Genomic DNA, 13,634 nt, shown 5'->3' on the forward strand with positions numbered 1-13,634 from the left:
ATCCGTTAAATCAGGATCTCAAGGCCTACTTCAGAGAAAGCCATCATGAGGGCCTGATAGGATGAAATATGAAGAATGCAGACGAGGGGCACCTGGGTGGCTCCGTGGGTTAAGCCTCTGGCTTCGGCTCGGGTCATGATCTCAGGGTCCTGGGATCGAGCTCTGCGTCAGGCTCTCTGCTTGGTGGAGAGCCAGCCCCCGGCCCCCACCTGCTTCTCTGCCTACTTGTGATCTGTCAAGTAAGTAAAAACTTAAAAAAAATAAGAATGCAGACCAGTGCCCTGTGGTCCTTCCTGACAGCCTAAATTGGTCACTGTTGTCTATTAGATAGGAAGCTCCCTGAAGATAGTGTTTGCATCTGCTTTATTTAGAGGGCTGTTATCCTCAGCCCCCCTGTAGTTGGTAGTTGTAGGTGTTCAATACATGGTTCTTTTTTTTTTTTTTTTAAGATGTTATTTATTGAGACACCTGGGTGGCTCAGTGAGTTAAGCCTCTGCCTTCGGCTCAGGTCATGATCTCAGGGTCCTGGGATCGAGCCCTGCATTGGACTCTCTGCTTAGCAGGGAGCCTGCTTCCCCCTCTCTCTCTGCCTGCCTCTCTGCCTACTTGTGATCTCTGTCTGTCAAATAAATAACATCTTTAAAAAAAAGATGTTATTTATTTGAGAGAGGGAGAGTCAAAGAGAGAGCTTGAATCAGGGGGAGGGTTAGAGGGCGAAGCAGACTTCCTGCTGAGCAGGGTGCCAGATGTGGGGCTTGATGCCAGGACCTGGGATCATGAACTGAGCTGAAGGCAGACACTTAGCCATCCAGGTTAAGTGGGTGGTTGAGCCACCCAGACACCCTTCAATAAATAGATCTTTGTTGAATAAATGAATCAATAATGGCAGGGACCATGCTTTGTCCATCTTTGTGTCCAACCTGAGACTAGTGAAATACCTAGCATCTAAGTTCAATAAAAGTTTGTTGACAGAACAGATTTTTTAAACGCCTACTCATTTCTGTTTCCCCGCTCCATTTGAATTTCTAAATTAAACTGAGAAAGATACTTGTTAACTTAGCCTATACCTCTCTAGCCTTAGTCGTCTTATCTATAAAATGAGGCTATAAATAAAATCCACCACATAAGAGTGTTCTGAAAAGTAAACGAAGCAATATATATTTGGCACACAGGAAATGTTAGTTCATTATTATTCCCTTTCCTGAGCCTCAGTTTCCTCATCTGTGAAATGGGCACCCACTCACTCATTCGTTCATTGATTATTCAACAAACACAGTGCTGATGTGCAAGGCATTGTAATTAAGACCCAGGGCGGTTAGAGAAGTGAACAAGCCATGGTCCATGTCGTGAGGCACTGTCTGCTTCGGGACTATATATGAATAGAAAAACCCAGGGATAAAAAAGCCAAGGTAAGTGTGAGGTCTACAGAAGCTGGGATAGGGGCCCACAGGGTTTCAGTGAGCTCTTGAGGAAGAGTATAAAAAGTCACCAACTCAGTGTAACCACCAACATGACATCAATCTGAAATGGATTTGATCTCTCTGGGCTTTGGTTTTTGTAGCCTGGGTCTGTGGAATGTGCCAGTTTTGCTGCAGCTCCACTTTCTACCCCTGCTCACCAGCATATGAGAGGCTGGTCCAGGTGTCACAGTCCCCCTGAGCATCCAGTTCAAACAGACATACCCTTCCAAGACTCAGCCTTGCTTTCCTCCCCTTTCCACTGGATCCTACCTTCTCAGGGGACTGAACAGTGATTCCCTTATACTCACAACGTGGAACAACAGGGTGCCTCCAAGGAATGCTGGGCTCCTGGTTCTCCAAAGACAAGCCTGCCTCTTCTAGGGGTGGGACCCAGCGAGGGGATGCTTGGGCACTGGGAATAGGGACAGGCCAGGCCACGTGTCTGGGTTCCTGAATCTAAGGGGATCCCATGTTTGACTCTGATGTTCACAGCTGGTTCCAGGGAACTGACTCCTGCCAATCAAACTAATGAAGGATTGAAACATCTGAATTAGAATTTTACATTTAAGCTAGGTGCAACTTGCTGGGTTGGGTGGGACTATCTGTCTCCTCTCCAGTCACCAACGCATTTGCACCTGTTACCCAGAGCAGTCTTTTACTTTCAAGTGAAAGAAATTTACATGTCAAGGGTATTTAAACATCAGGGGAGGGTCTGCTGTCAGTGGCCTGCCAGAGGGAGAAGGATGTCTGAGTCCCAGTGGCCCATCCTAGCAGGCCTCAGGGAAGAAGCAAGATTTATGAGGTGAGAGCCCGCCTGGGCTGCTTCTTCTAACCGTAAAGGCCTCCCTGCAGTATTTTCTGTCTCGTCAACGCTGCATTTCATTTTAAATTGCAGCTGAAAGCAGATATTTTCCCTCTTGCCTATTACACCTCTTAATTTGTCTCTCCCTCTGCTGTTATTTGTCTCTATAAAGTGTTTTGCATGAAAGACCCACACAGCACAGTGTTGCTTTGCCCTGGGTTAGCTTTAACAGGAAGGGAAAGCACAGAGAGGCTTAAGTCCAAGGAGGAAGGTGTGAGAGAGGGCCTTGGAGTCGAGAGGCACACAGGTCTGGGAATATATGGCTGGCAGTGGGTACGTGTGCATGTTTTTGGACCTGTTGTGGGTCAGTGGGTATGTGTGTACACAAGTCAATATTCGTACTGATACGTTTAGATGTCTATGAATGCTCCGGTGTAATCACCTGATGTCCGTACCTAAATTAAGTGTATGTGTGCAAGTACTCACTCACACTCAACCCCGAGCGCATATGTATCTAATGCATAGAAGCACACATGTGCACAGAAACACGCGGGCATCTAGGTATGCACGTCACATGATGCGCGTGGTCTGCACACAGGACCAGGGTTCTCTCTTCTCTGCCCTCACCTCACATCTCTCCCTCCCCCACCCGGGGACCCTAGTCCAGTTTGGGGCTGTGGGAAAAGGAAGGCAGAGCTGGTTGGTGGGGGTCCAGTGGAAACACTGCCTTAGCCTGGTCCAACAGCGGCTACTGCTCCCCGGCTTGGCTCCAGCCACCTTTTCCTTTAGCCTGGCACAGCAGCACCACCACGACTTCTGCAGAAGCTCTGGGGACCCCTGGGCAGGCCCCCAGCTCCCTGTCAATCCTGGACTGGCACAGAGGGGTGACAGCGGCTCATGAACAATGGCCAGAGCCCTTTAGACTAGCAGGGTCTCCTGCCCCCACCCGTAGGCCAATGACCCTAGCGGAGCGGTTGGGGGGGGCCGGCAAGGGGGCCTCGCGGTTGCTCCCGGACCAGCGAACGCTGGCCACTAACCAATGGACGACTGCAGCCCAACGGGGATCCCTCCGAGGCAGCCAATGACCTCGCTGCGCTCTCCACCCCGCCCTCGCCAACTCCGCGCAGCTGGACCATTGGTGCTGGTGGGATGGGGGGAGTGTGCGCGGCGCTGGCCACTTGAGGGAGGGGGCGTGGCTTGGAGTCCCCTTGCCTCTCCCCACCCGCGCTTAGGCCCCGCGCTCGCTACCCACGGACGCGAGGCCATTGGCCTGGCTGCGGCGCCGCGGCGGAGGTGGACCGCGGGGCGCGCGCAGTGGGCGTGGCCCGAGGGCGTGGCCCGGAGGGAGGCGGGGCCGCGGGCGCTGTCTCAGTGAAAGCGGAGCTGCGGCGGCGGCGGCGGAGGCGTCCGGGCGGGTGTGCGCGCGTGTGGAGCGCAGGCTCGGCGGCGGCGGCGGCGGCTCAGCCTGCGGCGGCGGCAGCGGCCCGTCTGGAGCGGCCGCTGAGAGGACGCCAGCTGCAACGGGAGAGGTGCAGACGGGGCTGCGCGCTCCGCGGAGCCGGCGGGGGCCGGGAACAGGTGATCCCCGCGGGGTGCCGAGCCCTACCGAGTTGGCGGGGCGGAAGTCCGCACTCCCGGGCGCAGCTGCAGCCGCCCTGCCGCGGCTGGTCGCGGACGGCGCCCGGCTCCGGACCGCGGCTGGGGCATCCCTCAGCTCCCGCGAGCCCAGGAAGCCCCCTGCCCAGCGGGCTCAGAAGTGCCTGCTCCCGCTGCCCCGCGTCCGCTCCGTGGCGGAGCAAAGTTGTGGACGTGTCCCGATAGCCGAGCCCGGGGCTGTCGCGACCCGGCAGGGTCGGCGCGCTCTCGCAGCGGCGCTGACACGCCAGCTCCGCCACCGCCTCGCCCCCTGAGTCGGCCCCTTCTGGAAACTGCTTCTGCGGCTGAAACTTTGGGGCGAGGGGCTGCGAGCGGCTCTGCGCGGGGACGAGGCCTGCCGGCGCCCCTCCGCGCGGACTGCCTGGGCGCCGCGGACGGCATGTGACGGCCTCGGCGGCGGCCGTAGCGCGGGAAGGCGCGGGCCCTGCGGGCTCCGGCCGCTGCGAGGAGGGGCTGTGCGGCGGCCGGAGAGAAGGCTGTGGCGCGCGGCCGACCCTTGCGGGCCCGGGCCCCGAGCCGTGCCGCCCGGCGCGCCCGGGCCCCGCCGAGATTCGTTGCGCCTCCGCCTCGGCGCTGGGGCACTCGCCCCAAACTCCCTGAACTTCAGGGGCAGCCCCCGAAGCGGCGAAACTCTCAGGGACCCCCCCGACCCCGGGCGGCGCCCCTCGACGACCTCCCCGCAACGAGCCCCGGCTGGCCAGTGCCTGCATTCGGAGGGCCTCGGGGGCCCGGCCGGAGCTGACCAGCCCCAGCCCGGGGCCAGGCCACGATGCTCATGAGGAAAGTGCCCGTCTTCGTCCCAGCCTCCCCGTGGGGGCTGCGGCTGCCGCAGAAGTTCCTCTTCCTTCTCTTCCTCTCGGGCCTCATCACCCTGTGCTTCGGGGCCCTCTTCCTGCTGCCCAACTCTTCTCGCCTCAAGCGCCTCTTCCTGGCCCCCCGGACCCAGCAGCCTGGCCTGGAGGTAGTGGCCGATATCGCCGGCCACCCCCTGGCCCGTGAGCGGGAGTCGCCTCCCAACCCGGTCCCCGCCGTGCCAGCCCCCGGTGAGGACGATGCCAGCAGCCAAGCCAGTACCCGCCGCCGGAAAGTGTGGCTGCGGCGCACCCACCCCACCGGGACTCGGGAAATGGCCACGGCGGCCAGGAGCAGCGGCAGCACGGCCCTCAGACCCCAGGAGGGGGGCATCCCGTTTAGCTTTGACTTCAACGCGTTCCGGAGCCGCCTCCGCCACCCGGTCCTGGGGACCAGGGCAGATGAGAGTAAGGAGCCGCAGAGCCTAGTTCGAGCCCAGCGGGAGAAAATCAAGGAGGTAAGGACTCTCCTCCCCCGGAAAGCGAGAAGACCCTCCGTGCTTGCGTCTGTTCCTCCGGGTCCCAGTCACTTCTGGTCCCGAGACTACTGTTCTAGGCCCTCTCGGGACACTGCACCCTCTCTCTCCTCCCAAACTTTCCACCTTCTCCTCAGTGGGCACTTTCCCACTGCTGGGTTTAGTTAATCATCCCCACCTCGAACGGATGGGAGTCGAACCACTGGATCGACTCTCCCCTACCCTGAATCTGGTCTTTTCAGTCAAGTCCCCAACCCAGATGTGCTACACTCTGTCCCTTTTTGGAGTTGCTCGTTAGCTTCATTAATGGACACCCACTTTGCCTACCATGGGGCCAAGGGCCACATTCTTTCTCACTGTATGTCCTTAAGCCCTGACTTCCCCCAAACCCCTGTAGGATCTGCTACCTGGAAATCCAGGATATGGGGATGGGGGTGGTGGTGGTGGTATTTAGGATCCTGAAAGTATTTTGTAATCTAGCCAGCAACCTACAAACCAGAGGGTGTTGTGCATTCTTGCTAACTATTTCTGTTGAGCTTTGAAACACTTATACATAAGGAAATGTGATGTAGGAAGGAGTGATCAAGAGGGCGGTGGTGATGTTACAGAAGCTCCGAGGTTATTGGCTTAATGAAGCAGGTCTTGGACTCGTTCCCCATAGGGACTGTACCAGGGACGGGTTTAGAAGGATCATTTTGAGTGTCAATCTTGGTCTTAGTTTAAGAAACGAAAAGCAAAAGCTTGAAGACTGTTGTCAAGCCATGTCTGGTAACTAAATATTCTGCTCTACACTATTAGAGCTGCCTCCTTGAGGTTTTTGCCCAGCAATGCAGAGGGGGCTGCAGTGACACCCCCAGGCCACGAGGGGGCTATGGGCAAGCTGTGGGCCAGGGTCTCCTCCCTAGAAATGAGAGGATGCATCCCCCACTCCCTGTGGACCCAGAAGGAAAAGGCTGTTTCCGTCTGGACTTCTTGGTTTGCTGCAAAGGAGTCAGCCGGTCTGACTTCCAAGGGGAGCTGGCAGCAAGGGTCGGGACCTGACCTGCCAGGATATACTCAGAGCCAATGGAGAGCTTAGCTATCCCTCTCTCCTTGTCTGGACTGTCCCCCATCCCAGTGTTCACCTCTGCCTTACTTCTTACCTCTGTTGGTACTTAGCCCTTCTGCGATAAGCCCTGTTGGGAGACTCTATCTTAACTAGCAATCACAGGTCATTTTGTGACGTCAAGATTGGAAGCCACAAAGATAAGTCCCTGTTTTGTGCATGTGCGCACTCTCGGTTTCAAAATTCTTATTGAAATCTCAAAGATTAATTGAAGGCTGGAACTTGCAGTAGCTAAGAAAGGGACATAATTGCTCCCTTTTTGGTTAAGAACTGTGTTTTTGATTACTTACCTGAACCACCCACAGCTCCCTTGCTCAAAGCTGACTCTAAGCACATTAGCCCTTTCTGCCTTTTTATACCTCCCCAGAGGGCAGTCACCCCCAGTGAAATTACATATAAACTGCATGCATGCAGTTTCCCATGGGGTGTCCAGAGCTGCCATCATCTTTTCAAAAGGATCCCCCAAACAATTAAGAATTAACTACTGTCCTCTTCAGAAGAGGGGTTTTCTGCGCTTGCATCTAGATCTGTGACCTATTTCTGAAAGCCTGGGGTTGAGAACCATGGTAGGAAGAGTGGGCTTGCTAGTGGAGACTTGGTTCTGCCCCTCCATACACAGAGAGCCTCCCTTGCTGGCCCAGGCTGCAGGCTGCAGCAGCTAGGGGATGGTGGGAGGTGTGGAGATGCTGCTGTATAGGGGGTGGTAAGATAACATGGTGGGTGAAGGTCTGCGCTGGCTGCCAGATGTCTGGGTAATTCAGCCTGGCATCTCTGAGCACCCCTGGTAGTAGCTGGAGGCCTGCTTGCGTTTACCTGCAATTGGTGTTCAATGAGCCCTCTCTTAGTATCTTGAGACCTTCAACTCCTCAGAATGGAGGAGGCTGAACTATATACACTATTATATTTTGAAGCCTATTGTCTCTTCAGGCTCCTTGAGTTTGGACCCCCTGCCTTTCCAAGCAACCTGAAAAATGCGAGGCAGAGTTTTTGGTTTAGCTGTTAACACAGAGTTGCCTTCCCTGGCGTCCTGCCTGATAAGGAATGCATAGGACTATGGCTGGAGGATGTCTTTATTTCCTTCTCATTTAAATTTCTATCTGTGCCATGCCCAGGGGTGGATCATTTTAGAAAGGTGCCTATTTTCATAAAAGGGACTGTTGCTTCCCTCTCTGGTTTGTTTATTTCCAGACATGGATTGATTAGACCCCAGGAGCAGAGGGGGAGCTAGCATCAGATAAAAAGGGCTCTGTTCTTATAAGATGAGGTTTTTAAAGTGAAAGTAAACGTCAAGAGAGACCCAGAGAGGGTGATAAATGAGAGTGAATGAAGACTGGACACCCGGGCTCTAGATCAATGAAATATATTTATAAACATTCTGGTTCAAGAGATGAACATGGGCATGAGGTCTGTGCTGATAAGATGGGTTGAAGCTGCATGTTCTGGGTGAACATGCATCAGGAAACAATCTGTCAGTAGTACCAACTCTTTCTTCTCACTTTGCAGCCTTGGAACCTTGGAGGAGGCAGTGTGATGGAAAGGGGAAGGCCAGAGACTGTGGGTTCAAGTCCCAGCTCAGGGGGGGCCTGGGTGGCTCAGTGGGTTAAACCACTGCCTTCGGCTCAGGAAACGATCTCAGGGTCCTGAGATCAAGTCCCACATTGTGTTCTCTGCTCAGCGGGGAGCCTGCTTCTCTCTCTCTCTCTCTGCCTGCCTCTCTCTCCATCTACTTGTGATCTCTCTCTGTCAAATAAATAAATAAAATCTTTAAAAATAAAAAGAAAAAAAAAGTCCCAGCTCAGTTATCATCAACTGTCTGACTTTGGGCAAGCCACCTGCTCTCATCCCTGGACCTTATTTTTCCTTCTGTAAAATGGAGTGAGGGAGGGGAGAATAGGGTGGTCACGTACACTCTTGCTCCCAGACCTGCCCCAAGCAGCTGCCAGTCTGGTTAGGGACTCCTTAGCAACTGGGCTTTCCCCAGCTCTGTATTCAACGGTATTAGTTCCATGGAGTCAGAGACAATGGTGTTTTGTTATTGACAATGGTGGTGGTATTCACTGTTGTATACCTGGCACTTAGTCAAGAGTAGATATTCATACAGTTGATTAAGTTAATTACTCCCATCATCCATATGGAACTTTAGAGATGGGATTGAACCATGACAGATCCTCATATTGGGATCATGAAGAGTAAAGGAGTTGGTGAGAATATAAAACAGCTTGCTAGCAGCCTTCCCTTTCAGATCTGATGATAATATAGGAAATTATTGTCATGATTATTAATTATAGGGGATGTTCGCCATTGGTGGATTTCTTACAGATTCAAGTTCAGCAGACTCTTCTCACTCATGACAAGAGCTGGGAGTGTATAGCTTGTCAGGGTTACATCCCAGTGAAAGGATTTAGACTCTCCTGGGTCCTCCTAATGATGGTTGATAGCTGACCAGGAGAACCTTGGTTGTCCCTTCCAGTGAAGGGGGTTTTGTTATGGGGAATTGAGTAGTCTGGGACATTGAGAATATAGTACTGGAATGAGGCTGCCCCTGGCAGAACATGGGTTGAATTTCTATCCCCATCCCTGTGCACCACTGTATGTGGCAGTCCTGCTAAGAATTCAGCCTGGGTTCAAGTCCCAGCCACACCATCAACTCTGACCTCAAAGAAAAATTCCAGTCACTGGGCCTGTTTTCCTGGTAAAATAAAGGGACTGGCATTTAGGGAACTCTGCTCTTTTCCTAACTCCCACCTATTTACTGGTTTGTTTATGGATCTGCCCAACCACCTAGAAAAGGGTCAGATACCTAGTGGGAGCTCAGTTACTTGAATGAGTGTCTATAGTGAAGATCTATAAGCTAACAGCTGAGGTTGCTGGTGACAGAGGCTGGGTCCTCTTCCTGAAGGTACCTGGAGTTCTAAGTGTCAGAGGAAGGGCTGTAGCAAGGTTGGGGACTCAGTTGTGGTATTATTCCAAGTGCAAGTCTACCAGGAAGGGAATGGGGAGGTGGCAGCCATGAGTAAAATCTTTTCATGCCTGGATAGCAGGCATCTGGAGGATGCCCGAGTCGCCCTGTGGTGCCCGAGTCTTGGCAGGGAGTGCCCCAGCTCTTGCTTTCTATGCCCTGCTGCCTTAAGCCTGCAGGATATTGCTGGTTATGATACGTGACTATGTCTGAGTAAGTCATCTTGGCAAATGATCTTTGCTTGCCATTAATGGACTGGTTCGTTAGTCATGTGTGGTTTCTCTGTATATCTGATTTATCACCACTAGTGCCATGGACAGGTAGGAAAATTAAAAGGCTTTGTGTTCTTTGTAGCATGTGAATCTGAGCCTGTGAGATGTTCAGGATAATTAATATTAGGAACACCTTAGATTTAAATAGCTTTCCTTTGAAGAGCTCAGTTTAAGTTGCCGATTCATCGAAAATCTTTTTCTCCCCTTCTCCTTCAGTTTCACTCTTGTCCTGCTCTATGATACGTTTAATGTAGGTAGGAAGACTGGCCTGTAATAACTGGACGGGTCCCTTGGGAGACCCTTCCATCCTGAGCCCAGCCGCACCTCAGCCTTCCTCCTTGGAACTGAGTACTGGGTGTAAAGCTTAGAAATTGTGCCCGCCCCCCTGCCCTGCCCCAGTGTACAACTTTAACCTGCAGATTGGTTGGATCTCTTCTTTCATTTTGAGGTGTATTAACATTTGGGGGAATCAGGTGCAGACATTCCACAAGCAATTGGCTTTTGGGCCTCACATCCCTAACTCTGTTGTTAGTGTTACGTCTAGAAACAGTGACTTTTAAAAGTCAGTTTATTTCACACTGTAGTTAGCAGAGGGGTACGAATATAGATTCCCCTGTGGTTTTCAGAGTGACTGATTTACATCCGAGCTCAAGAAATGCTTTTTCTCTAGCTTTCCCCGAAGACTGATCCATTACTCTACCAAAAATAAATATTGTGATATATATCAGGCATACTTTGCTCAAAGGGACTTACATCTTTTCTCTTATTGAAAAAAATAAATCAGGCTCACAAATTGGAAAGTCCCATTCAGGGGAGCAGTTTGATTATCTTAGTGGGCACCTGGTCTTGTGGATACTGCCTCTGGTCTTCCTGTACCCTAAATTGAGTCTGTGTTAAGGTAGGGCGTAGGAGCTTTAAGAAATTCTCTCCCTGGGCGCCTGGGTGGCTCAGTGGATTAAGCCGCTGCCTTCGGCTCAGGTCATGATCCCAGTGTCCTGGGATCGAGCCCCGCATCGGGCTCTCTGCTCAGCGGGGAGCCTGCTTCCCCTTCTCTCTCTGCCTAACTCTCTGCCTACTTGTGATCTCTCTCTGTCAAATAAATAAATAAAATCTTTAAAAAAAAAAAAAAAAAGAAATTCTCTCCCTGCCTGCCTTGCTTTCATTGGCCCGGTCAGGAAAGCCTTAGCAAGGAAGTGGTGGACAAGATTCAGGAGAGCAGTTGTCTCTCCTGAATTCACGGGTATTTACTACATTACTTTAAAAGAGAGTTCACGGGCACCTTGGTGGCTCAGTTGGTTAGGCATTGACTGATTTCGGCTCAGGTCATGATCTCAGGGTGGTGAGATGGAGCCCCTTGTCGGGCTCTGCCTTGGGTATGGAGACTGCCTGGGATTCTCTCGCTCTCCTTCTTCCTCTCCCCTACCCTCTCTAAAAAACAAATAAGAAATAAACTAAAAGAGGGACCCTGCATGAAACAGGGATGAGTGTTGTGAATCAAAGATGATGATGATGATGATTCTTCTAGTCCGTATACCGCAGGCTCAGAAAGACCAGGCTCATTTAAATAGCAAGGTCTGGTTCTTGACTTCTGACTACCCCACGGCCAAGGTCTTACCCACAACTGTTTACATGATTTGGGGAAAAGAAACAGCAGATTTTTTTTAGCTCTGGATTCTCATAGCAGATAATGACAGGACACCAGACTGGGGACTCCTCAAAAGAATTCTGAGGAAGCAAGAGCCCAAGTCCCTTTTTTCCCCCACCTCATTTCTAGAGGCTAGTTATTAGCTTAAGCAGCATGATTTTGGTTCTTTTATTTTTTTTATTTTTATTTTTATTTTTTTAAAGTAGGTGCCACACACAACGTGGGGCTTGAACTCAGCACCCTGGAGATTGACGGTCACATGCTTCTCTGATGGAGCCAGCCGGGCGCCCCAGTTTTGGTTCTTTTAAATGCAGAGTGGATGTGGCTGAGATCGCTGTAAGTCACAGTCACAGATCCCTGTAAGTTACACCGTTCTGCCATCTCCACCCCCAAAGAGAGGAGACGCTGTGGAGCCCCCCAGCCTATAGCTATGGGCTCAGTGTGTGGTGGCCCAGGTGTAGGTGTTTTCTTCCCTGAAAAGGCTGTTTTCTAAGATTTGGGCTGAGAGCTCCCCAAACTTGGCTGGCAGGCAGGCAGTCGGAAGAGCTCTTACTTACAAGGAGGTCTGAGTTATGTCTCTTAACTCTGCATTTTCATTAATTAAAGGCTAAGACCAGGGCAGTTGTCCATCTGTTTTAGGGCAGAACTGTTAGTGATAACTTTTACAGAAGAAACTTCGACATACCGATTCATGTTCTCCTCCTTCGATGAGCAATAATTGTGCTTTTATTTGGCATGCTCTGGGTATCAGCTGCTCCACAGGTGAATGTTACAGGCAAGTCGTTTTCACGAAATAGCAGCCATTTCCAGCGGCTGAATAACAGGAGGTTTCTCTTTCCTCCTTCCACCTCCACCACCATGCAGCGGTCACCAAAAAATCCACCATGCGGGTACAGCAGTGTTCTGTGGGCCCCGCTGAGTGGTCTAGATAAGTCTGTCAGCCTCTCAATGCCTGTCCCTTGTGTGTGTTTGTTTTTTTACAACAATCCCACAAGACAGACACTATTTATTTAAGTATAGTTTCCATACAGCAGAATACACAGATCTTAAGTATACAGTTGGCGGAATTGTAACAAATGCGGAAAACCATTGCAAAGGTTTATGGAAATAAATATGGATCATTTCCATCACCTCAGAAAGATCCCTCTGCTCCTTCCCAGGCAGTCCCCCACCTTCCACCTCCCTTCTCCTATTTGAGTTTGTCGCTGGAGATGTGTTTTGCCTGTTCTGAAACTTTGGAGTACTACAACATATGCCCTTTTGCACAAGGCTTCTTTCACCAAGGATGTTTTTGAAATTCATCCATGTGTGAATGCCTCCTTCATTCCTTTCTGTTATCAAGATACATTCTGTTGCATGAATACACTGCAGTTTGTTTCTCTGTCACCTGTTGTGGACTTTTTGGTTGTTTCCAGTGTTTGACTGTTATGAACAAAGCTGCTATGAATATTTTATGTACAAGTCTTTGTATAGATACGTTTCCATTTCTCTAAATATGTAGTAGAATTGCTGTTCATAGAGTAGACATTTGTTTAACTTTATAAGAAAACTAGAAGCACTTTCCCCAAGTAGTTAAGGCCATTTTATACCTCCGTCAGCAGCGTGTGAGAATTCTGCATCTTTGTCAACACTTGTTATTGTCCACCTTTTTGTTTAACCGTTCTGTATGATATATAGTAATATTTTGTTGTTTTAATTTTTGATTCCCTGTTTACTGTTGGTATTGAACATCTTTTCATGATTTTTATTTACTGTTTTTATATCTTCCTTTAAGTGTCCAAATCTTATGCCCTTTTTTAATTAAAAAGTTGGGCTCTTTATCATCTTACTGAATATAGAAATTCTTTACATATTCTGGATATAAGTCCATTGTCAGATATACATTTTATAAATATTTGCTTCCAGTCTATGGTTTGTCCTTGCATTTTCTTAGGGGTAGCATTCAAAGAGCAGAACTTTTAAATTTTGATGAAGTCATTGTATCAGTATTTTCTTTTATGGTTGGTACTTTCTGTGTCTACTTAGAAAAAAAATGTTTGCCTTCCACATTGTTATGAAAATAGTCTCCTATTAATTCTAGAAGCTTGATCATTTTAGTTTTTACATTGAAGTCTACCATGTACTTCAAATGAATTTTGTATGTGGGGTGAGGTAGGAGTCCAGAGTCATTATTTTACATTTAGATGTTCAGTTGTTTAGTACTTCTTCTTGAAAAGTCTTTTCTTTTCCCCTTGAATTGCTTTGATGCCATGTTAGATTTATCATATGTGTGTGTGTGTGTGTGTGTGTGTGTATATATATGTGTGTATATATATATATATATATACATATATATATATATGATTCTGTTTCTGGACTCATCTACGGAATTATCTTTATACCAATGCATACTATCTTGATGCTGTAGC

General features: G+C 50.0%; 1 protein-coding gene across 1 annotated transcript in view; it reads left to right on the plus strand.

Moving 5' to 3' along the window:
- Positions 1-4,687: 4,687 nt before the first annotated feature.
- The window catches only part of MAN1C1 (mannosidase alpha class 1C member 1), a gene marked incomplete at its 5' end in the record, with an annotated part of 136,445 nt that continues 127,498 nt past the window's right edge, over positions 4,688-13,634 (plus strand). The window contains one exon of the mRNA XM_082684700.1: positions 4,688-5,227. Coding sequence (XP_082540826.1) covers positions 4,688-5,227 — 540 coding nt within the window. The remainder of the gene's footprint in view (positions 5,228-13,634) is intronic.

Source organism: Mustela nivalis (genome assembly GCF_964662115.1).
Source record: "Mustela nivalis genome assembly, chromosome: 10".
NCBI lineage: Eukaryota > Metazoa > Chordata > Mammalia > Carnivora > Mustelidae > Mustela > Mustela nivalis.